General features: G+C 36.6%; 1 protein-coding gene across 10 annotated transcripts in view; it reads right to left on the bottom strand.

Moving 5' to 3' along the window:
* GPHN (gephyrin) overlaps positions 1-25,000 on the bottom strand; it is a 290,823-nt gene that overhangs the window by 102,841 nt on the left and 162,982 nt on the right. For 6 of the 10 annotated variants that reach the window (XM_080396441.1, XM_080396439.1, XM_080396435.1 and 3 more), the window contains 4 exons: positions 14,597-14,691; positions 9,536-9,602; positions 5,138-5,410; positions 3,775-3,882 (listed from right to left, as the gene is read on the bottom strand). In XM_080396441.1, the coding sequence (XP_080252567.1) occupies positions 3,775-3,882; positions 5,138-5,410; positions 9,536-9,602; positions 14,597-14,691 (543 nt within the window). The remainder of the gene's footprint in view (positions 1-3,774; positions 3,883-5,137; positions 5,411-9,535; positions 9,603-14,596; positions 14,692-25,000) is intronic. The other 4 variants (XM_080396436.1, XM_080396433.1, XM_080396438.1 and 1 more) reach the window with 1 other exon arrangement.

Genomic DNA, 25,000 nt, shown 5'->3' with positions numbered 1-25,000 from the left:
GCTCATAAGAAAGATGGGGACAAAAACATTTCAGTTGGGCCTGTTATGATAGGACAAGCGGTAATGGTTTTAAACTAAAGAGGGTAGATTCAGACTAAACATAAGGAATCATTTTTTTATGATGAGGGTGGTGAAACACTGGAACAGGTTGCTCAGAGAGGTGGAAGATGCCCCATCCTTGGGAACATTCTGTGTCAGGCTGGATGGGGCTCTGCAGAGGGCTTGGACTAGATGACGTTTAAAGGTCTGTTCTAGCCCAAACTATTGTATGAACTCATGATTCTACTTCTTGGCTGGAATTTTAGGGGCATATCCTTTAGCTGATATTAAGCCACTTAAAATAAATAGAATTACACCAACTTACAACAGTGAGAAAGTGGCCTTATTTTCAGTTATAAAAGTGAATGTATCATTATTTATATTCTGTCTTTTCTGTTCAGTTTTATCACCAGTTCCAAAGAAAAAGAGGCAGAAGAATGCATTTAGGAATAAAGCTTTTCTTAGCTTCGATACACTGAACCTTAGAAAGTCTGTTGCTTCTTATTACTGCAGTATTTGGGCCGAGTTATGCAGGTATCACACTGGCTTTATAATTCACTAGACTGCTAGTTTAACATAATGATTAATTTTTCATTTTTTTGTGTAAAGCGGTAAGACATACAAATGATAAATCCCTCAGATAGGAGAACTACACACAAAATCAGTTCTACAACACAAAATGCAGCATATTCTGCTATAAAGCACTTTTTACAAAGGCTTATTCTGATTTTGTTCTCGTGATTTGAACCTCTTCCTTTTTCAGAGGCAGCACTTCTACCAGATCAGATTGATGTTACTTCCTGTAATTCACTTTTCTATCACAAGATGAGAAAAATGTAAAATTCAGATCTTTGAAGGAGTATATATACATATATTTAAGATCTTTCGCCTCATTAAGAATTTCTTAGCTCAGCCTGATATTCAAATTCCAAGAGAATCACCAAAACAACATCCACATTTGGGGGAAATGGCAGTAGCAGACAATAAAAGGAAACAAGAAATTATGATCCAGTGACAATCAAACTACTAACATTGGACATGTCCAGCCAAGATTTTTTTTAAATGGAGTGTTGTACTCAGTCTGCATCTAGGCATTTTGAGCACTCTTGTCTAATAGAGCTCTAGGGCAAACAGAAGCCACTGCAAAGTACCTCCTTCCAGGAACAAGCCTGAATCCTAGCTTTTGAAAATCTGTTGTATCCTTAGGATTAGAGTTAGGATATTAAGACAGATTTGTTGCTTGTCTTTGTGCAGCTAAAAATGACCACTCTTAAGACTCAAGTCATTAAATACTGCTTTTTAATGTAATTTTATTTCCTCTCAATTTCCTTGGTTCCCATCTATAAATAATGACTGCCTAACTTAGCAACCTTGCTGTAGGGATACTGGGTTATACCTAGGGGATCTTATTTCACTATAAACCCTCCTCCACACATTAAGAATTTCTCATGTTTATAACCTGTTCATAAGTTGTGTGGAAAGAGCTCTTGTTCTTAGTGTGCCACCAACTGCCTACTTTCTGCTCTACTGCTGCAGGATGACAGCACTTTTTGCCAGTCAATGTCTGTCAGCATTTAAAAACCCAAACTTTGCTCCGAGGATCTTTCAAGGCTAAGTAACTTGTGCTGCAATTTCCACTATAAATTATGAAGTCAGAAGAGTTTCTGTTCATTACGGATGATTATGCTGGGGATATCTTCCTCTCCAGAAAAGTGCCTAACTGGCGTCTAGTTGGAGTATTCTGATTTGCAAATGATGTCTTAGAGATATACTATAAATAGAGGTAAGCAGGGACAATGATATTCTGATCATGCAAACAGTTTTTAGACAGAAGCACCATTTCCCTTCTGTTCTCTTTTTCTCCTGAAATCCCATCTTAAATATGTTAAACACAAAAAAAGGCTGACAACCGTAAGTTTTATACTGGCATAGCTCCAACACTACCTACAACTTCTAATGCTTCCTTTCATTCTCCACGACTAAGGACAATACAGCAAAAAAATTATGTTTTGATAAAGGCATAAAATAAAGACATGACACAATAAAAAAAAGAACGGTTTTAAGTCTTCAAATAAGACAACTTTTCTTTACCTTCCTCTGATAAAAAGCTGCATGTATCTTGATATGATTGCGTACGGGTCCATTATCTCTTTTATATACTACAAGATCCCACAGCATAAATAGAATCTTGTTTTTGCAAATGATACAATGATCCAGTTCTCCCTGGGTTTACTCTGGTTACTCTAGAGTAACCACATGTTACATATTGTCTCATCCCCTTCAGGCAAGTAACTTTGGGAGTATTTTTTTCTGTCAAACATATCCATCAATCATTCCTTCTAAAATTTTATCTGGTACCATCTTTTTCAGAACAAAACCCTCTCTCAGTAACAAAGTGACTGAGGCAATTCCGGTCTCCATTGAATTGCATGTGAAGTAGTAACTTTTGCCTGTGAGAAAACTAAAAATTAAGAAAAATTTCAGCAGGACATTAATCGAAAAGAAAGTTGAAGATAAAGGGAAAAGACGATTACAGGCATTTAATTTCAAATGAGAATTATTCCCCAATCACTACTTTTATAGAAAATACAATTGCCATAAAACAATCCACATACAAACCTATCTAGAACTCTTAAGTTTCATCTTGCTAGCTTTCGCAGACACAAAATCTCACTGAGAGAATTAAGTTGGTTCACAGTTACAAATTTTTCTCTCAAGAGGTTTATTTCTCTAATACAACAGTGGAGTGTGTTAAGACCACCAGTAATAGTCTCTTAAAACCACTACAACCTGCTGATTTGAGAGAAGGTATTATTAAGTACACTGCATAAATATAAATATATAAAAAATATAATGGATATATACTGTTCACTAAGTGAAAGGGACAATAGAATATGACTGGTGTTCGTGTGCATATGTTATTTGATATGGGGAATGTCTTCCTTAGGAATTGCCTTCCTTAGTGTAATCTACAGTTATGAATACAGTAAAATTACATTTCATTCTTGATGATACTGTAGCCGTTATTCTAACTCAATTCAAGCCTAGACTAAACCTTTGGGAGATGGAGAATATAGCACAGTATTTGGTTAGAGCCCACGTTATAACCTCTGGGTTATAATAAACTAAGTCCTTTCTATCATTCATTGAAGTAACTGCCTACTACTCACTAAAATCCAGTAATTTATAGTAAGTCCACTGTATCCTGACTCCTCAAGTCTTTTATTTTGGTTTTGAGAAAGTCTACTTCTAAATGGAATAGAAAAAGTAAGGGAGAAACTGTAAGTGATGAAAGTAAACTATGAACACCCAGTGCAAATGCTATATTATTTTGACAAACTATTGAGAGAAAAAAAGCAAAGCAAGGCAGACAAAGGGGAAAATGTTACCAAAATTTCATAGCTCTAAAGCAGTAATTTTAGGAGATTATTCTAATTATATTCAATTATTGAGTATATTAGATGATAAAGCAGATGACTAATCAGAAACACAGGTTTTATAGCCATGATCATCTCAGCAGACAAATGATTCAAACTGACAATGCACAGGAACTTTACCTGATTTAGCCCTGTATCTTAAACAGTATTTTCTGTAGTATGTTCTCTGAAAGATAGCACTGATGCGTCTTTGTTAGAAGAAAATAAGTAACACTGTCTGTTCACACAGTAGACTAGGAGGCAGGCAGTGTATTTTTAGCTACTGTTAGTGCAAAAGCCTCTTGGAAGTGTCTCTTACCAGTTCTCCTGCACTGCCTGCTGCGTGATGGCAATAACTGATGAGACCGGGGATGGGCTGTTCACCTTTTGCCATGATAACAGCTGAACTGGTGTAGGATGGATGCTTCTAATGCACAACACAGAACAGCTATGAATACAGTGACAGGAAAACATGAAACTATACAAGCAAATGACTGAAAAAGAATGAGGTGAAAACAAGTGTGACACTGAAATGCCAAGCTCATATGAACACAGCCAGTTTAGATCTCAGATATTTTCTTTCTTTAAAAATTGCACATAATATTTATCTGTGCCTATATCAAAAGAAATTAATCAATTTAAAATTTGCATTAATAAAAACTGAAACTTGCAAATGGTAATTACCTTAATTCATCCCTGTAAAGATACATGTAATCACGATTTTCTGTACATGAGGAGATGATCTCCAGCTGCAGCTGTCTTAGAAATGTCAAGATGTCTCAGACCTGAATTCACATTTCTGGAGTTAGAATGTTGCTGCTTCGGTTTAGAAATTGTTTAAGATAATTTTGAGTTACTTAGACTTTCAGTTCTCATAACAGGAATTAAAAGCACAATTTGTGGAGTAAATACAGAGCAAAGCAGTTTGGAAAAAAACCTTTCCAAACACACGGGAATACATAGTCTTTCCATTTGAAAAGCAAAGACATAAAACTAAGTAAGTATTTATATACTGCTTCAAATAATAAGGTATTTCTTTGGAAAACATAGAATTTGAGCAACTATTATCTGTTTTTTTTCCTTTTGTGGTCTCAAATTTATTATTTTGGTTTGAGTAGTGTTGATCTATGATTACTGGCTAAATCAAGGCTATAAAGACAATGTGACAATATTTAGTTTTGTGGCAGAATTTCACCTCTCTTATGCAGACACGCACACTGGAATAGAGTAGTCTGGATAGCTTATTACTTAACCTGCTACCTATCTGTCACACTTTTTATCAACCTTTTTAGAAATCAGTATTTTCTTTTCAAAATAGGTATTATGGCTTAGAAAATCTTGTTGTGATTCTTTAATATGACACCTACTGGACTTTGCATGTTCGAGTGTGTGAGTACTTTGAATTATTAAAAAAACCCACTAAAAATTGTCACAACAGAATGGTATCATAAAAATGCATGTTATCATCAAGATAACAATGTATCTCCCATTGAAATTCAAAATCACCTACTGAAACACGATTCATACATTTTTAAGAAGCTGTATTTCATACATACATACCTAAAATACATCTGTTTGACCACACGGATATCAATGTATACTCTTAACATGTAAATGAATACTGGTGTAAAGTACCTGGGATAGAAACTAAAGGGTCTCTCAGGGAACCAAGCCAGACTCACCTTTGCTGCAATGGCTGCTGCTGTTATATGTGAAGAAGAACTGTCCTCTGTTGAGGCAACTCCACTATCCTTCTTCTCTTCCTCCTCTTCTTCACACTGTACTCCTTTGTCTTCTGTCTGCTTGTGAGGGCTGGTGGTTGGAGGAGGAGAAAGAGGAGGTGGTGGTGAAGGTAGATCTTCAAGCTCATCATGTACCTCCTTTACTTTTACAATGGCATCCCGCAAAAGATCAATGGCGTGAGGTAGGGCTGGCAGTATAAACTGAAAGCATTCCTATGCACAACAAGAAGAGAAATGACTATGAAAAGTTACCCGCAGAAATAAATAGGGATTTTTTCAGATTTACTCTTAATTAAAATATATTCGAGATTTTGATATATCTTTTCACCCAATCATAAATGAAACCTTAAATGCCCTTATGCAGTTGCTCACAGAGGGTAAAAAAACAAATTCAAAACCAAAACTGGGGACTATACTATATATTGTTGCCTTTTTCCATGCAAATATAGTAAGTTGTACAACATGGCTACTGTAATGAAGCTAACATTGGATTAAAACTTCAGAAAACAAGAGTTAAATTTTCATGAATACATAATACAGAAACCAGTTCACAGCAGCTGGCAGAATGCTAAAAAAACGCAGATTGAAAACATTAACTCTACCTCTGCAGGGATATTAGCTTCAAATCATTCCTATTATATTCCTTCACAATTAAGAGAACAATTCATAAGGGTTTTCATAATTACAGTTCTATATAATTATATCCCTTTTTTTTATTTATGGACTTATCCAATATACTGGAAGAATGACAAAGTATACCGATGTTTAGTGTATATAAATAATACAGATATAATATAGATACAACTTTATGTAACTCAGAAAAAATATTCATAAAGAATCCATTTTTCAAACCTCTTCTTACTCTATGATCTTAAAAACAATTAGAAAGTTTATTTTGTATGGCTGGAGAAAGCAAAAATGCAGACGCCGTGTAACTGTTCTTGTTCCGTAATGGGCATACATACATACAGCTACCTCTGCTGCTAAAATATGCTAATATTTCCTCAAATCAAAGAGGGACCTCAGGACATCACACACTGCAGCCTCCTAGTCAGATCAGGGTCAATATGAAATTCAGACAGGATGCCGAGTGCTTTGTTCAGCAAAGTCTTGAAAAAATCCAAGAACAGAAAATCCACAACCCTTCCTGACAACCTGCTTCAATGCTTAATTACCCTTAAAGTGATTTTTTTCTTCTTTTCTTTTTATCCAGCTGGAAGCTACCTTCTTCAATTTATGACTATTGCCTCTCATCCTCCTCTCAGGCACCTCAGTAAAGAGTTTTCTTCATGTCATTTGAGCAGACTGCATATAAAAATCAAATTATTGGAAAATGATGGCAGGGTCACACGATTGCCATGGTAGTGCAGTCAGGCAACGTACAAGTTGACTGACAGAGAAAGCTGACATTATTCCTTTTGTTGCACTTCATTTTCGGTTTTGTCTGAAGCATAAGGAAGATCTTTAAAAATGTATTCCAACATTTTAAAGCATCCAGAAAATAAATATTTTGTAAATAGATACTGTAACAAGTATTTGCAATAAATAAAAATGACTATGTAAACAAAATAAAGAGCAAACTATCCATCAGAAATTACTGGAGTTTACATAAACCATTCTGTAAGTCAAAAACATGACTCACAAACACTGTATTTCCTCAAAGCTTCTAAATAAGAACCTACCTTTCAGTCGCTCCTTTAAGAGTAATGAAAAGTCTACTTCATAGATTTACAAATTCTTTAAACATTCAATTTGGCACTCTGAAGAACTGGAGTAAACTGGATGAGCATAAGATGCTGTATATAATGAATATATATTAAAATATATTTGTAAACAAAATAATTATAATTTAACTGCAAACCTCAGAGTTATTGTGCCTCCACAGCATTATTTTTAAAATACTGAAGCATACAACCATCATTACTTCAGTAAAAAAGCAGACCTCAAGTAAGTGCTAAACAAGGACAAGTTGTGAACTGACCAATAATAATGAAAAAGTACATTAATGATTAACCCATTAGAGAAGCATGTTCAGCACTCCTACCACTGAAATAAACGTCTTACTCGCTTGACTGTTGATGAATAGGCTCCCAATAAGTACTCTCATGTCATTTGTAGATCTCATCGTTTTAGGCGACTGTTAGTACAATTATGAAAATTGCCACAGACTCACTGACTTCAATGAGCATCTGGTAATTTCACACTTTGCCCTCTTTCATAACCTTAAATAGCTTTTGCAAAGCTAAAAGAAAAGAAAACAGACCAGAACAACACAAAAATGGAAGCATTCTACAGATCTTGGTTCAGTGGTACACACCACACAAATGGTCTATGGAGAAAACACTTTTGGCATGCATTGTGTCCATTTTTGAGATGAAGCATTTATGCTGCTGCTGTTTTCTATTGATTTTTTAATATTTTATTAATGAAATACATATATACTGCAATTTCACAGCTTTATAGAAGCTTCTGGTATGATTGTATTAATACAATAGAAAGGAAATCAGCAAGTCATAAAAGAGAGAAATGAGAGAAATTCCTGGTAACAACCGTCCTATTTGGTTCCCAAGATCCCATTATGGAACAATTTTCTGTACTGTTCATCTTCAAAATCTTTACTGAAATCTGATAGATTAAAGAAGTTTCATATTAGAATAAATTGTGAACAGAGAGTATCACCATGACAGGAACAAATAAATCTGTTTATAAAAAGCTTCCTTGTATAATGAAATCATATGACATTTTTTTCTTTTCCAGCAAAATTTTTTTTATATATCAAACTATTGTTAAATTACTTAATAACATTTTGTCATTTCTTTTCCTCATCCTCTTTCTATAATTTACTTACTCTCTCAGTCTGAATGCCTCAGGGCAGAAAATGACAATTTTTTCTGTACCTAGCATGTTAGGGGTGCCACTGAACACAACAAAAACCATTAGAGAGTGTAGGCTTTTCTATCTCTTGCATAATTCAACAAAAGAAGTATAGATTTCTGAAAAAAATCTTCTTACTGGAGTACCAGGTCTTTAAGATGTGCAGCCACGTACATGCATATGACTTCCCGCTCCTAACCGGAAGACTCGCAAGTCAGTATACTCCTGCTCCACCATCCTCCAATGCTTGTTGCATGTTTTAAAGGCTTTTTAATTTCTTTTCAATTAGAGTGCCTCATTAGATCTCCTAAAAAGGCTCTAAGGAATGGTGGATTCATAGGAGTGCTTGCTGAGTCCTTGAACTGAAACAAGTAGACAATGTATCTGAAAACCTGTGATGGCTGCTTAAGATAATAGTATTCAAAACATTTCCTCTTCAACTTCCAGGTGACAGCTCACATAAACATTCTTTATTTATCTCCAGACACTTCAAGCAACAGTGATTGCAGGGCTGTGCTGCCAAACACATTAGCACTGTCTCCTCTGTGAGTGGGTCCTACTGGGTCAGAAGACGCTGATGGACTGCCGAGTATGCATTTGTTAGAGGCCAGAGGTAAAGACATTTTTTAACAAGGCCACTGACATAGCCTGAGCCCTGGAGGAATGTGTTGTTGTGATTGATGGGGGATCTACCTTATCCGTTTTGTATCAGGTTGTACAGCCCACCATGCAGTGAGCAGTATTTGTGTGGAGAAGGCTGTTTTTCTGGACCTATCAGCCAATCACACAGAAGAGCGAGCACTGGAGAGATCTAGCCTTACTAACACATGCCAAAAAAATTCCTCATGATGTTTAATTGTGCTTGTCTTGGCTTTACAGTCAGAAAGTAAGCATGAATAAAAACATAAAGCCTTACTCCGCTGTCCAAACTGAGACAAAAGGCATGAAGAAAACAAACTGTATAAAGGCTGTAAAGTCATGCTCATATCCAAAAGGTTTTAAAAAAATCCAAAAACTCTAAAAAATTGCATTCCTTTTTCTCCCCTCTTGCTGACTAAAACGAGGACTGTTCATACTCCATCAAGCTCTAACATACACTAAGGCCTTCCTCTTACTTCTGTGTGAAATAGAATGCTTTCTTGAAAGCTGTAAATAACAGGGATCAGGTACAGGCTGGCTAGAGAAGGAAGAAGTGTAAGAGACCATCAGACTCTCCATTAGCGCTGCCTGCTACAGTGAGTGCTCTCTGGCACTCCATGTAACGCTGTCCTGGTCATACAGTACCTTCAGTCAGATCTGAACTGTATCATCCCTGACTGAGAGTGATGGTGCCTTCAGTTATAGAAATATGCATTTCAATTCACTTTTGTAATATTTGTTGAAATGGGTACTCTCTACCATTCAGAGCAATGAGAGCTACTCATCATGGGTCCTCAGTAGCACATCAGTAAGAACACTTCTTACCTGTGACCCCTTCTTGCTACCTGGCAGATTAATTATAAGAGTTTTCCCTCTGATTCCACAAACAGGTCTGAAAAGAAAGAAACCCAGAGTGAAATCCTTGTATGCAACTTTCTCCGCTGTAGAAATAAGAACAGAGCATTTAGGATAAATTCTAGTATTTACCAGAATTTGTAAATTCAGTTTCCAACATCTAGAAATATTTGCTGATCATGTTCTCATAAAACAGCTCAGGAGAAGCTGAGCTGAAAAAGCATCAAACAAGGCTGACAAGATTCTAACATTTAATTGACAGTACAAACACTGACTAGATTTCCACCTCTTTTAGATCTATTTGTTCCCTTCATTCTATTGTTTACTTGTATCCAATACATTCTTTGATAAGGGTGCCTATTTGCTCATACACATGGTTCCTTTGTAACACAATTGATAGTGGCAAAACTATTTCCCTTGCCAGGTAAAAACACTAAGTCATGCTGGTTGCATTAATTCAAATGTGTCTTATTTTTTTATAAAATATGCAATGCAAGAAAAGCACAGAGGGAAGCAATTCTCAAGTGAAAATTGTACTTATGTAATTAATATGTAATTTTTCCGATCAGTCTTTCCTCCCCCCTCAAAAAAAAGAGACAAAAACAGCTATCAGAGATGAAAGATTTTATTTTATTTTTTGTCTTTAGTAAATTCTTTTGGTGTTAGATGCAGGGCTGAACTAAAAACACTAGAGTGCTGAATGCTTTCTGCTGTTCAGAGTTTGCCTCTTCCTCCTTTTAACTAATTTTTTTTTAAAAAAAAACAAGTACTGGATTTTGTCTTGAGTTTGTAAAGAGTGCTTCCTGTTTTCTCCACTGTTCATGAAACCAATGGTGAAAAATCCAGGGCTTGGATATAACGAGAAGAAAAAAATAAAGGACAAAAACCAAAACACAAAGATACAGAGGCTACAGTTGAGATAAATTGCATAACAATCTCTTTTAACAAACACACACATGAGCCATAAGTGAAAACAGAATAGAAAATAATTTCTTGATAGGTCATTACCAAAAATTTTGAGCCAAAGGACACAGTTTGTGGGGTAGCCAACATCCCTCGATTTCTTCTTATAGAAACAATTCTTAGTGATTAATGTTATTTATTGGTAGCATGGCATTTTCTAGCAGGGTGGCAAGTATTCCAGTGACAGCTGTCATAATGCTCACAATGAAATAGCACAGAGACTATTTTTGTGCCACAAAATGACCTTTTGATATCACAGTCAAGCCAGCCTGAAGAAAAGTCTTATTTTCAACTGGCAGTTTGAATATTGCCTGACTCTAGCCTCTGGTTTCCCATACTCACTTCTTGCACACTATATACGCTCAGTCAAGGTATTTGTTGTTCTAGGTAGTTGAGGAATGTGCTACTGCAATACAAAGATGAAGCACCTGAGTTAAAGAAACGTGCTCATTCACTCTTGTTGCAGGAGCCAAATCTGCAAACTTGATCCAGAAAAAGCCATATGTGGGATACAGTTTGTGACAGATTCAAAATAAAGAAATAGGAATTATCCACAGAGGAATTAAAAAGAGGTGGAATTGTTTGGCAGATAGCTCCTTTAATAATCTTCTTAGCTCTTTGATTCTGCTTTAAATAACTTCAAACATTATAAGCTAAATGGCCTGTACAACCAACCAATAATAAAAAAGGACTAAACCAGCAGCCATTCTCCTGAAAGATGCAAGTTTTGGCTGCCAATAATCACATCCAGTGGCTGAAGACAGAAATCGAGCTGCCAGAAATTTTACAAGAGCATGCAAAAGTAAGAAAAAGTACCCAAGAACTGAATGGCTTGCAAAAAAATAGTGTGTGCTCACCACATAAAAGCACACAAAATATGCATGTTTTCTGGTTAATTTGAGACATAAATTAACGATATTCCTCCAAATGTAGAACAGTTCAGGGTGATCCTGTGGGTCTCATGTTATCCTCAGCCTTGTGATGCAGCGGACAGAAATTTTAAGAAAAAACAAAGCCGCCTGAGAAAGAAGAATACAAATACAAGTAAGGGAGTGGAAGGAAAAACAGGGGTGGGAGAAAGAAAAAAAAAAAAATGGGTGTGGGAGGAAAGAAATACATGTCTGATTTAGAAGTTGTAATGGAGAACATGATCTCTTTGGGAAAAAAAACATGATCTCCTTGGGGAGAAATTATGCCAGTAAAAGCAGAATAGATGGGCATGGAGGCAGAGTGCTTTAAAAAACCTCAATAAAGACTGGCATGGCATGGGTAGTTGACAGGTGAAGGGAAAGGGAACAGGTAATTCTGGGACAAGGACAGTTTTGGAAGCTCACAGGGAAGAAAAGGAAACGCTTTCAGGAAAGACTCTGTGATGCTCTTAAGATACTCCCTGCTGGACCTTGGGACTGAATCTGAACTATGAGAGTCTCGCTGCCCCTCATTTGGAGTACATATCTGTGACTCCAGTCTACAAAAGAACTCACCACTTCCTAATGCCGGCCCATAGTCAGGGAAAGAGTCTATAACTTCTAAGAATGTTTAAAAGTTCATGTGATAAAATTCAACACAATTGACCTAACATTTCCAAACCTGCAGGTGACTCATAGAAGTGTCAGCTTAATACTGCATAACGGAACCTCTGCTTTTGTTTTTGAAAAGTCAAAGAAATTACATGCAAAATTATGCATCAGAACTTTATTTCAAAATGAAATCAATGAGAAATATGGTTAGGAAAATTATATTTCATGTTAAATACTTTGAAAAATTCAGATCTACATTTCTGTGTACCTATAAATTAGTGTATGTTTTTGACCTCTCAATGTGTGCCTTCATTCTCATTGTAAGGGGGGGAATTATAAAACCATTTCAATTTGCAGAATTTTATATGAAAATATATTAACAATTTATGTCTTAGAATAACAAATGATGCGAGAAAAATCCCAGAGGAGTGAGTCTGCATTCAAAGAAGATTCTGAATAGATCACCAGAAGTGATATAGGACAACCAAACCGAAGAAAAGTAAATGTCCTTCCTTCACCTTAAGCACTTGCAGAGGAATTCTACAAAAAAAGTAACCATAACATACATGTGCTTCATGCAGAACTGAGATTGCACAAGAAACCATAATGTCGTAATTTTGTAATTTTTGTGTATGATCTGACTTTATGATCTGAACAGCGTTATAAAAATCATGGCCTTTTGCACACTGACTGCTTTTAGGCCGGAAGTAAAAATTTTCACTGGGAAATTTTTTAAGGTCTAACATGTTTGCATGCAGTATCTTTGTAATGTTATCTCCCCCTATTGTTGACAATTACTATTAAATGTGACTGTAGTTTAAGGGACATTTTCTTTCTATGTGGACAGAAGGTTCAGGCTGCAATCTGGTGTTTTGGTTCCGCTACCATTACAACATCCTTCCACCCATCCTCATCACACCACACCCTAAATCAAACTATGTAGTGTCATCTAAATGGCTATCCTTTTCTTGATCAGAAATGGAACAGCTAAATTAACCTTTCCTCTCCTTGTGGTATCATTCTGTTATCCCTTCCCTTCAGATAAACACAAGCTATGACATAAAAACAATATCAGATTAAAAAAAATGAAAATACTTGCTAATTTGGACAGACTCTGAAGGTGTTAACTTGGTAATGTTGCCCTTTCAGATATGTGATGCATTTTATGAAAAGTTTTAAAACACCTTGTCAAATCACTAAACCTCTTACCTAATTGTCCTTTAAAAACAGAAGTATCAATACAAAGTTGCAGATCTGAAAGTTCCTTATTTCTTCTATCATAGAATCACAGAATCATTTAGGTTGGAAAATACCTTTAAGATCATCGAGTCCAACCATAAACCCAGCACTGCCCAGTCCACCACTAAACCACATACGCTAAACACCACATCTACATGTCTTTTAAGTACCTCCAGGGATGGCGACTCAACCACTTCCCTGGGCAGCCTGTTCCAATGCTTGACAATTGCTTCCTTTCAGTGAAGATATTTTTCCTAACAGCCAATCTAAACCTCCCCTGGCACAACCTGAGGCCATTTTCTCGTGTTATCTGGGAGAAAAGACTGACAACCCCTCGCTACACCCTCCTTTCAGGTATCTGTAGAGAGCAATAAGGTCCCCTTTGAATCTCCTTTTCTCTGGACTAAACCACCCTGGTTCCCTCAGCAGCTCCTCATAAGACTTGTGCTCCAGACACTTCACGAGCTCCGTTGCCCTTCTCTGGACACGCTCCAGCACCTCGATGTCCCTCTTGAAGCGAGGGGCCCAAAACTCAACACAGGGTTCGAGATGCGGCCTCACCAGCATGATTATTTTCTTGTTATACCCGCATTAAATAAAAGACTTGTAACAGCCATTGTTTCTTAAGTTACCTTGAAATAATGTGCAAGCACAAACTAACTTCTGGAAGGTATTGATATTACTAAGTCTATCGTAGGTAAAATGAGGTAAATTGAAGGAACAAAATAAAGATCAGCTCCAGGAAAAAATACGGGATAACAAGAGATGTCACTGATAAAAAGAGAAACAACGGGCAGAAAATGTTACTAATTATTCAGCAGGAAATACCAAACTCTAGAAGTTAAAAGTACTATATCTGAAACTATGGGTTAAAATACCATTTAACTTATTTAGACAGCTTCTGCTGAAACTGGAATAAAAGCAATATCAAAACATTTGTACTTATCAAAGATTTATTTTTTTTGGCTAAACAAGGCATTTTAGTACTTGGTGAACAACATATAGAAGAATTCTTCATACACCACCAAAATGCCACAGCTCTAGGATAAAAAGACAGTTAACAGCATACATCAATATCACTAATAACCTGGCACAGAAAATACAGGTGGGTACAATGTCTAATGGAGACAACAAAGGGAATTAAATGAAAGAATGTAATTACCATTCCTGGAATTTGGCCACATCTCTGAAGATAACACTTCTAGCCTTGTAACAATGGCAAACTTCAGTTATTGGGTACAGTCATTTCATGACAATGTGTATTTCTAAAGAAATAGTTCACTTCATATTATGAAGGAAATAGTCTTACCTAGAGAGCATGCCCAGAGGAGTAACATTAAGTGATCCCATCAGCATTGCCAGGGCCATCCCTGGGGCTTCTCGCTCTATTACTTCTTTAGTGGCCTGCAATCAAAGATTAAATAGCAAAGTGAGTGAAGAAGTGCAAGGCCAAGAAAAGTATGAAACCAGCTAAAATTTGGGTAAGAGTATCTCCTTTTTCTGTTTCTGCCAAGAGACGTCGTTGCTACATTCTCAACACTGAAATATGTTAAAGAAATTTATCTCGGTTGTATAAATTAGGGAAAGACAAGGGGTTGGGAAGAAGTGTTAGCTGTACTGTAAAGACCCCTATAGAAAATGTTACAATTCAGGACTCTATATGTATAGGAAATGTTAACCAACATCACATAAGTAACAACAACTCCCTCTAACAGAAAGGAAAAAAATGTTTGGGAATAAGCAAAGAAAGACCGAATGTAACTGACTTCTCTTCCTCATCAACCTCATATGCATTTTCCTGTTGAGATTTTCCCAGGCATGAGAAGGGTGAATCAGTCTGTGCAGAATACAGAAAACAAAATTTGCAAAGGGAAGCCCATGTAGCAGGCAGGCAGGAAAGTAGTACAATGGTAATGATAATGGCCAGAGGCTGAGGCCTTCCCTTTTGATCATGTCAGCAAAACAGCAGTTCCAAACAGGCTGGTGGCTTTTATTCACAAGCGGTCCATATGCAGTGGGCATCGAGAAGCCTGGAAGCAGAGTCTGAAAGTTCTTGTCTTTTTAGTCCTTTTTCCACACAGGGAATGAGATGGAAAATTATTTTTCTGGGACGTGCACAACCTTTTGTCCTTACTTCCTAACACAAATTTTCTCGAACACAATCCATCCAGTCTCCCAACCTCTAACTTTATTAGGACATAACACCTCAAAGGCAGGTTATAGCCCTACCCTCCCTTCATTTCCCTCACAGCAGTTGCTTTCCAGTGAATCATCTTGTTTCATGTTCTGAAACAAGATTCTAAGTTATTTGGCACAACTAAAATGTTAGTAATGCTCATAAAACTGTGAAATTCATTGTAAAACATCCAGCCAAAGTACAATGCTTTGATGGTACAGCTATCAAAATAGTAATAGAGAAGCACATCTTAAATATACACACACTCTGAATAACCTAAATTTTCTTGACAGTTTGAGATAGCAAAAGAATAAAACGGAAGAAAACCAGACAAATTATTTTGTGGGAAAGATTAAAATATAAATCACATCCTTGTACTTTTGCAAGTTCCTAGTTTACAAATAGAAAAACAGAGAAGAAAAATGACAGAATTAATCCAATGGCATCCCTATAAGAAGGATCCAGGAGTCCTATACTAGCTATACAGCTAAAACGCTTACAGGAAGCAATAAATAGAACGGAAAAAAAATATCTCTGAACAGCACAGATATTCAAGTGGCCATATTCTCAAACACTGTCACAAACACTTAGCATGTTTTAAGGGAATATGTTAGTATCAGGTGACATCAGACACAGCTACCAAGTAAACCTTCAGATCTTTGATTAACAAGCAAACTTGGTATGTGCTCAGCTGTGGGAAGCAGGAACTTTGGTTTATATAAAACCAAGCAACTTTAATTTCATAGCTGACACCATAGTCTCTTTTATTTCAAGCATAGCGTCTATGCTTGAAATCTATCTGCCATCCTCTACTCAGAAACAGGAAAGACATATACATACAACCCAGTGACTGTATTTCTACACAGGGGAAATGAGAAGAACCAGGTTAGGAATGATTAGACAAAACTAAAACCTCTCCACTGAGGGAGATTGCCTAAAGATATCTGCTGAGGTATTAAATTACCAATCACATTAAAAATTCTTAAGACTATACACAGACCTGATGATTTTTTACAGTGTAGAAGAAAAAGGCATTGCAATAGTAAAGGGACACTTTGCTGACAATGAAAAAGTTGGTGAAATGTGGAATTCCCTGTGTGTGCATACATAGTAAGTCTGTATCTATGCCTTTTATTTTCAGCTAATACCATGCTTCAAAGCTATTCAAAACTGGTTTTAAATATAAAGTGCATTTTGAGATTTCTTTTTTGCCCTTGAGCACAGTGACACTTTGAAATTTCTCAACAGGCTTCAAAGGTAGTACAAGATGCAAGAGAGTTCCATAAACAACAGTCCTGCAGCTCAGGGAGTCCTGCAATGAAATTCAAGTCCATTCTCCAACTTCACAAGAAAAATGACCTTCACAAAATATCACTGCTAACAGGCAATGTGATTATTAAAAATGTATAGACTAAGCAACAAAATCTGAAAGGGCAGAAAGTCCACACAGCAGTAGATCCCTCAACAAAAGTTTCTAAAAATACTTGTTTCAAAATACATATGCTTATTATTTATTACTGCAGGCAGACTTCTAGAAACAGGGGAATGCTTCCTGGTTTCATATTTGCAGCTTGACTGGGTGGATGTAACCAAAAAAGGCTGCTGCTAAGTAAACAACTTTTACAATGACATCTGCTCTTGAAATCAGCCACTGGAAAGTCCACTCTTGGGATGTCCTCACATAACATGAGTTAAAATGTGCAGTGTGCAGGAACTGAAATCACCATCACACTAGGAAGCACGCTCTTCATCAGTTATACATAGATGAATGAAATCAGCAGTGCCACAGTGATGTGCAGACACTTTGTGTCTACCTGTAACTACTACTCTTTGTTTCAGCTAACAGTGTACTAAATTGCTGGTGGCCAGGTTTTCTAATACTTCTTTCTGGTTTGAAGGAAGAGTGGAAGAAAATGTCAAAACTAGATTTTCATCTGTGCCCAGTTCAGGAGTTACTTGTCTGGTACCAACACCTACCTGCATGCATGATGTTAAAAGAATTAGTGACTCAGCACCTTCACACTTTACTAGTATTCTAGCAAGACTGAATCAATTTGTTAAACTTCATTTCATGGGTGATTTTTTTCTTGGTAGTCTCACCATCAGCCAGCTTTTGCCTGCTGCAGGGGGCCATAGTGTTGGCACACAATGAATCACAGATCAAGGCTCTTGCCCCTGGCTTTCTTAGAACAATGACGAAACTATTACATGGGCAGAAGCAGGAAAAAATGACCAGGAGATTTCATTCACAGCTGTCACACTGATGCCTTCATCAGTACTGAAGCCATACACTGATTTCTCAAACCTGAAGCTGATGATTCTACAAAAAGCAGGTGGACAATACCAGAGTAAATTTGCGTAAAATACTAAAATGACAGCAACAGAAGTATCCTCAGTTTCTTCCGCGTAAGCTGGTAGTGCAAAGAAGTCAGACAGATACAAGATGGAGGTGGAAGAGAGGGCTTCCACACAAGTTTAAGCACTTGAAGGTAAAAGCAAAAAATCAGGAGAGACAGAAATGCAGAAAGGCCAGTTTGGAGGCTGCAAAGAAAGGAGAGGTTTTTAGTTTAGGCAGGAGAGGGGAACGTGAGAAGAAGGAAGCGTAAGTGGAAAGTCAGAATTGCAGAGAGGCAGTCCAAGCAGCAGGATTGTCAGAAGGGCAGGAATGAGAGTAGAGCGAGGGAATGGAGTGGGATGGGGAAAAGACTGCACAAGGTGGCTTGGCCAGACAATACATGAGGGAAACGCAGAAGCAAAAAGGAAGACAGCACATGATAGAAGTGCCAGGCTCTGGGGGAACCAGAGAGAGACAATGGGAATGAAATAAAACAGTAGTTTCTACTCCAGAGGAGAAGCACAGACTAACAATTAAATAAATATTTCGCAAACTATTCAAGACTTACTAACAATGTCTATGAGAGCAGTTCTTTTTATATTTCATTGCTATATGAATAAATGTGATTTATTTTAAAACACATTTTCGATTGTTTTCAAAGTGCCTTTTTATTGTAGTTAGGGCATTATGTTCCCAAACCAACTGATATATTTTTAGATCTTTGACGTAGTTGTAGTTGCTTAACAGATGGCTCACTGCCAAATGGTTTCACCGAATTCTCTGCTGCTTCACTGCCTTTCTTTGCCTCCATTTAAATAAAGTTAGTTCAGTTCCTAACCTGTGGAAGTCCTCCCAGGCAGCTTCTGGAAGATATACCCACTGCAGACTGATTTAATTAGAAGACCTAGGACTACTCTTCCTGAAATGTTCAGAAACTCCTTATCTTTGTGTTTCAGGTATTAAGCATAACAGAGTTTGACCTTAACAGTAAGTAATGATCTGAGACATATCATATAATCTTCAGCAGTTTTGGAACAGTAATGTAGTTTTATCTCTTCAACTAAAATGCAAATACGAGACTAAGAAGTCATAATAAATTCAATTAAGACGACCGAGATTGTCTTTGTTGAAAATACTATTTCTGTTGAAAAAGTTTAAATCTATGACTCTGCATATCATAAAGCTATTTATGCAAATTAATGGTCAAATTAGCAGATAATTTATATTTAACAGACTACAGAATTAGCATAGATGACATTTTATTACCTATTTGAGCTTTCCATTGAAAGCGGATGTCTTGGAAGGGCCTAACCAAAGAAATACCTATATGCCCTCTGCAACAGAGCTCACAGACCACAGTCAAACCTGAGAAGACTGGAGAAAGAACTATGGAGACAGATCAGTCAAATATGCAACAAAAACATCAGTCACATCTGTCAACCAGTTGTGTAAGAAGTGTATACTTTAGGAACAAAAATCGCATCTCTCAGCTCAGAGATGAGATATCTTCAAGTTATTCAGTACACCTCTGCTGGAGATAACACGTGTACCCGTAATTCCTATTCACAAGTCAGCTATTTCAGCTTATTGTCTACTTCCATACTCTTTATTTTGCAGGGAAGAAAATAGAGCTTACATGGAGCTAGACTGATTAGAACTTCTTGCCTAAAAATCACTTATCTGCTTCTTCTCTTAGTACAGTAAGAAATACAGGTTGCAGAAATAGAGGTGTCAGGCACACATAGACACATACTGAGAGCTCTTCCAGGCTTTTGCAGATTGTTCTACATAAAATAAAAAAAACTCGTATCTAAACATATTAGGGTGGCTTACTCTATCGCCTTTTGCTCTTGGCAATGGTCAGCTTGGTACATATTCCTCCAATAACTGACCCGACTACATGTTCTGTTTCCTTTTCTTCTCCCAGCAAAAATCTACTAACAGCCAAAAGTGGATTAAACCCCGATTAATGTAACCAACTAAAAATGAATGCTACAAGCTGATGTATCTGCATGCACCAATAACACAATTTCACTGACAATAACTGCAGAACGAGAATGCTCATTTGAAGTTTGCTTGCACTCAGCGTATTTGCAGTGACTCTGACTGTCAGTGTCAGCACGATCCCAAACGTGACAGAATTATCCTACAGAATTTAACTTGAGGAGAAGCAAAAGTGTCACAGCAATAATAGCTGTTAGATTAGATTAAATACAGACTCTATTTTCTCGGCTTCTCCCCATATCCATGATTCCTTCTGCCCACACCTTGCATCCTCCAAACTCCCTCACTCTCTTCACTGGGATCCATTGTGCCATTTAGTGAAACTTAACGCCTATGGCATGAAGAGACTCCAATGCCAGAAGCTAATTCCATGTCCTTCTTGTTTATAAACCGAATCTGCAAACAATTCTGTCAGTACAATTCCACTGTGTATATGAGCATAAAAAGCAACTGGCTGGCAGAGGTACCTCTGACAATACTCAGTGACTTATGGATGACCAAGATATAAATATATTTAATTTTTAATAGTTGGACCCCAATGATAGTTATTTTTGTAAACAAAGAATTTCCTAAGTGTATATTTGTTAATAAAAAATCTGTTATTTATTGTAACTTTCCTTAGAACAACTTTTCTTTAATTGAAATCAAACGATAATCAAAAGATTTACTTCATAACACTCAGTTTCATTTTTACTTACAGATTGCAAAATATTTTGTGGAAGATGCTTCACACTTTCATACACAATAAAGAAGCTGAAAATGTAACTTAATATACCAGAGGAAGCAACATTGTGGAATCTGTAACTTGTTCCTGCACCTCTGTAGGTCTGTATCTGAGTTTTGAGCTAAATCTGATTACATTTTGCGTAAGCTCCACAGATCAGCGACTGGACTGCCTCATTTGCATAATAGACATTTTAATGAAATTGGTGCAGCTGGCAACGAAACCATGTACATCTTCTAAATCCCACTTCTAATATACATTAAGTGTTAATAATAATTTTTGTAATCCTCATTTCTATTAAGATAGTAAATGTTTACAAAATATTTATGCCTTACAAGCTTATCTTAATTTTATGGTACTGCCCACCCCATACCTTGTCATAAAACCAATAGAACCATCATGTTTAAAAACAGCTAATCAAACATACAAACCACTTACTAAATGCTTTTCTGCACTGTGAGGAATGTGTTTAGGCTCTATGATGTATGCAGCTCACCAGATGCAGTATGTTACAGCTCTATAATGGTATGTGTGAAGCCAGTTGCAAAAGGTAGAGTATTTGCAAAGGTGGACAGGTTAGGAGGATTAGCTTGTTAAAACAACAGCTAGAAACAAGCCACTGCACTTGCTTACAAAGAAGGGTCAGGTGCCTACTTCCTTCTCCAGCCCCCCTGCTCACTTGCAAACAGCAGCACTTCCCATTTGAATCCACTTCACGTAAGAATGAATCCCTTGCTTTTCAACAGAAGTAGTACAGCTGAAGACTTGCTGGTAAATGTAGTGAGACCACCCTGCTATTACAAAAGCACTGTTAAAATTTTATCTAATAATCATTATTGTTCTTTAAAGTTTTCCGTCAGCTACTTCAAGTTGTTCTGTATTCAGTGTAAAATGTATAACGCAATCCAGCACAACTTGTGCAAATTTTTTTAAAAACTGAAGAAGTGGAACAAAATCTGTTAAGTGAAAAATTTTCTTCTCTGCAAATCACAGAATCATACAGAAGAAATGTGAGAAGTGAGTATCAATAAGAATATCTACAATATCTTAATAAAAGTATAAATAATAATTCTACAATTAATGTAACTGACAATGTAATAAGCTTTAACTAACAATATAATAACTAGGGAGCACTCTCTCATTAAAAAAATAACCTTGTACACTGCTTCTGGTCATGCATACTATCTTCTAAACTATGTACCTATACCAAAGGAGAGTCAGGGTACAGTCAGTTTAATTTCATACAAAACTGGTGCCAAATTGTGTTCTTTGGAGTGTGTGTGTGTCAAGTACATTAATTAATGAGGTCTAGAAATACATAACAGAAACAAACTTGTCACTTTTGCTTAGTTGTGATATTAGTACCTCGGGAAGAGAAAAGAGACTATTCCTCCGAGATCCTCATCAGTACACCTAAAGAACAAGGCCTCCAGGTAGAAATGTACGCTGCTTTCACTTAAGAACTTGCCCAGTTTCTTGGGCAGTGAAAGAACCACAAATTTTTACTTGCAATTTCACTTCTCTAAATAAATCATTTTACAATGTTTTAGCTCCAACACATTTGGTAGTTGGACTGAGATGTGGAACTCTTTTCTTTTGAGAATGTTGTCTGTTGTTTCCTCTCATTTGCTACCTTCTGCCAAAAGCAAATATTGTATATGAAATATTTGTACTCTGAAACTTCAGTCAGTTTTACCAGCCACGGGTAATGTAGCTCTTCCAAACAATTTCAGAACTCAAATCATCAATGTTGAAGATTAAAATAAAAAACCTTCCTAAAATACACCTTCTGCACTACAAAGGATGGACTACTGAGTGATACTTTTTCAAGTATATGCCACGGCAATAGAACAATTACAAAAAAGTACTTTAACTTCTCTTAAGATTCCCTAAACAGTATCTTTACTCCCCAAGTAAATGATAAAGCATCTCTAATAACAGGTTCAAAGTACTCCTGCCATAACCTAAAAACTGATAGAAAGGATTCTTTTGTGAGACCCAGTGATGCAAATCATGTGTTCAGAGTCTGAATAGTTTTCAATTTAGGCACACGCAAATTATGTGTTCATTGGAACTGAACAACTGAACAGATTTTGAAAAATAAAGTGACTTGCTGTGCATTCTGTCAAACCATTTCCTATATAGGATTATTTAACTCCCGGCACAAAGAATATTGCTTTCCCAATTGGAAACAATTGGATGAAAAGGTTTCTCAAAGAGCAGACTTAAAGTACTTTGTTGAGAATGCTGCAGCACAGAGCACTGAAACGGAAGATAGATGAATTTCTAATCTACACTGAATGAGGAATATTAAATATATCAAGTTTATGTTTTCCTCTGGGATTTGACTACTATTTAATTAATGGTTTACAACACTTAATAACAGTTAACAAGATAACAAAATCCAGTATGAAATATTTATCTTTTATTTCACTGTTCCTAAGATCTTTTTGTATACAGTTTTGTATCCAAAACACCAGTTTCTTCCAGTTTTAGAAAACATTACAGTATCCTTCATGCACCAGCTAAAACCAGTTCAATCATTTATTGACACTACTCAGCTGTGACAGAGTAATGCTTTCACATTAATGCCATTTTGCATTGTTCAGACAAACTCTGTCAGTTTATGTCCTAACTACCTAACTCTTCACTTCAAAACTCTGACGTTCTAAAATGTAGGCATCTTTTCACTAATAATAGATACAGCAACATAGGTATATAAGCACTTCTTACATACACTTCTGATGTGCTTGAAGCACCAGACCATGTTGTGCAGAAAAATCTTTCTGCTTTCTAATAAAAATCACTGTGTCCAAACCTTTTCAGCAGACTGATTTTTATACTAGCAGCGGATCACTGAGAAAAGTGGTAGCTTTAACAACTGGTAAGGCAGAGGAATTTCTTAGAAAGGCACAGGAAAAAAGTTAGTTTGCTCTGTGTACTTAAAACGTACACAGGACTGAACTGCAAAAAATGCTAAGCAGCTCACTATCACAGCAATGCATTCACACTCAAGAGAACAGCAACTACAAACACCATAGCTCTAAGCAGATTAACTTAAAGTAGAAAATCAGATGGCAATATTTCTATATAATGTATATGGATGATGGAAGACAGTAATTCAGAGTAACACAGAAATCATATGCATCTAAGGTAAGCTGCCCAATACCATATGTCTGATTAAATGAACGAAATAAACCCCCCCTCTTTTACAAAAAAGTTAGCAAGGAAAAGAAACAAAGACAGAAAATATTTCTAGGGAAAATATTAAGCTGTCTTAACAATGTGAAAGCTATTAATTCAGAAAACCCCACAAGTTCCAGCTAAGTTAGTAAATCCATCTTTGTTACGCTTAAAAAAGTTGAAAGAAAACTACTGTTACACACTCCCTCTTGCCTGCTAAGAGTGATGATGAGTTAATAGCAACTTCTGAGTAAGATGCTGCAGGAAACAAAATCCCTAGGAGACAAAGACATCTCAAAACTTTTTGCCCTTCTCTGTTCTTATTCCAGGAACCACCAATGCTGAACAGCAGAAATCAGTAGAACTTGCACGAACTGCAGGAGAGTTTGAGAGAGATTGTAGTTTTAGGCCTTGCTGTTCATGGGGTAATTCTGTACACCACTGCACACATCAGCACTATTTGGTTCAGAAGGAAGAACTGGTCAGAACTTGTAGAAAGAAGCAGGAATAACTCAATCAATTTTCACTCTTGAAAAGGGAGCTGTAGCCCAAAAACTCAGACAAAAAAATATGATATGGTGCAATGTGCAGGCTTCATTCAGCTTTGAAATCCACAAAATCCACCACCTGAGTGAGGTACTTGACTGCAACAGTACACAATATAAAGCTTGTTTCACAAACACTACAGTCTATCTGCAAATTATTAACATAAAAAAACTAATCAAGGTATACAAATATTTCCTGAAAGAAAATAGTGAGGGTGGAAAAGACTATTTAGTCTTTAGACTGTTTAGACTATGATGACCTATGAGAGCAGTAACGTACTGATGAAACAAAAGTTTAGGTGCAGTTTCAGCTAAAATTCCCGATCCACGAAATCTGACTTTTTCAAACTCCCAAGTGAAGTGAAAGAAGCTCCAGCAAATTCAAAATCTAAAACCTGGTTGGACAGAAAAACAGAAAAAGGTATGGGGTGGAAAAATTCTGCAACAGTCATTGAAGAATGGATGACTGGGTCTTCTTCCATGTACAAACTCGGTGACGGCATCAGTTTAATTTACTAAGGAAATTCACTAACTTTAAGCCATGGATATTACCTTAGCAAGGAATCAGTTAAAACTGCATTATAACCATGTTAACACCTTTTCCTAGCCTGTACTCTAAAGGACATTTTAAGAAAAGGGAACCCAGAGGATGGAGTGTTTAAATCTTCCCAAATATATGCATCAAAGAAAAAAATCATGGGTTACAAATTGCGATGCTCAGAAGTAATCAACATAAAACCAGTATT

This window comes from Falco punctatus (genome assembly GCF_963210335.1).
Source record: "Falco punctatus genome assembly, chromosome: 7".
NCBI classification, from domain to species: Eukaryota; Metazoa; Chordata; class Aves; order Falconiformes; family Falconidae; genus Falco; species Falco punctatus.
This window is presented reverse-complemented; position numbering and strand designations above follow the sequence as displayed.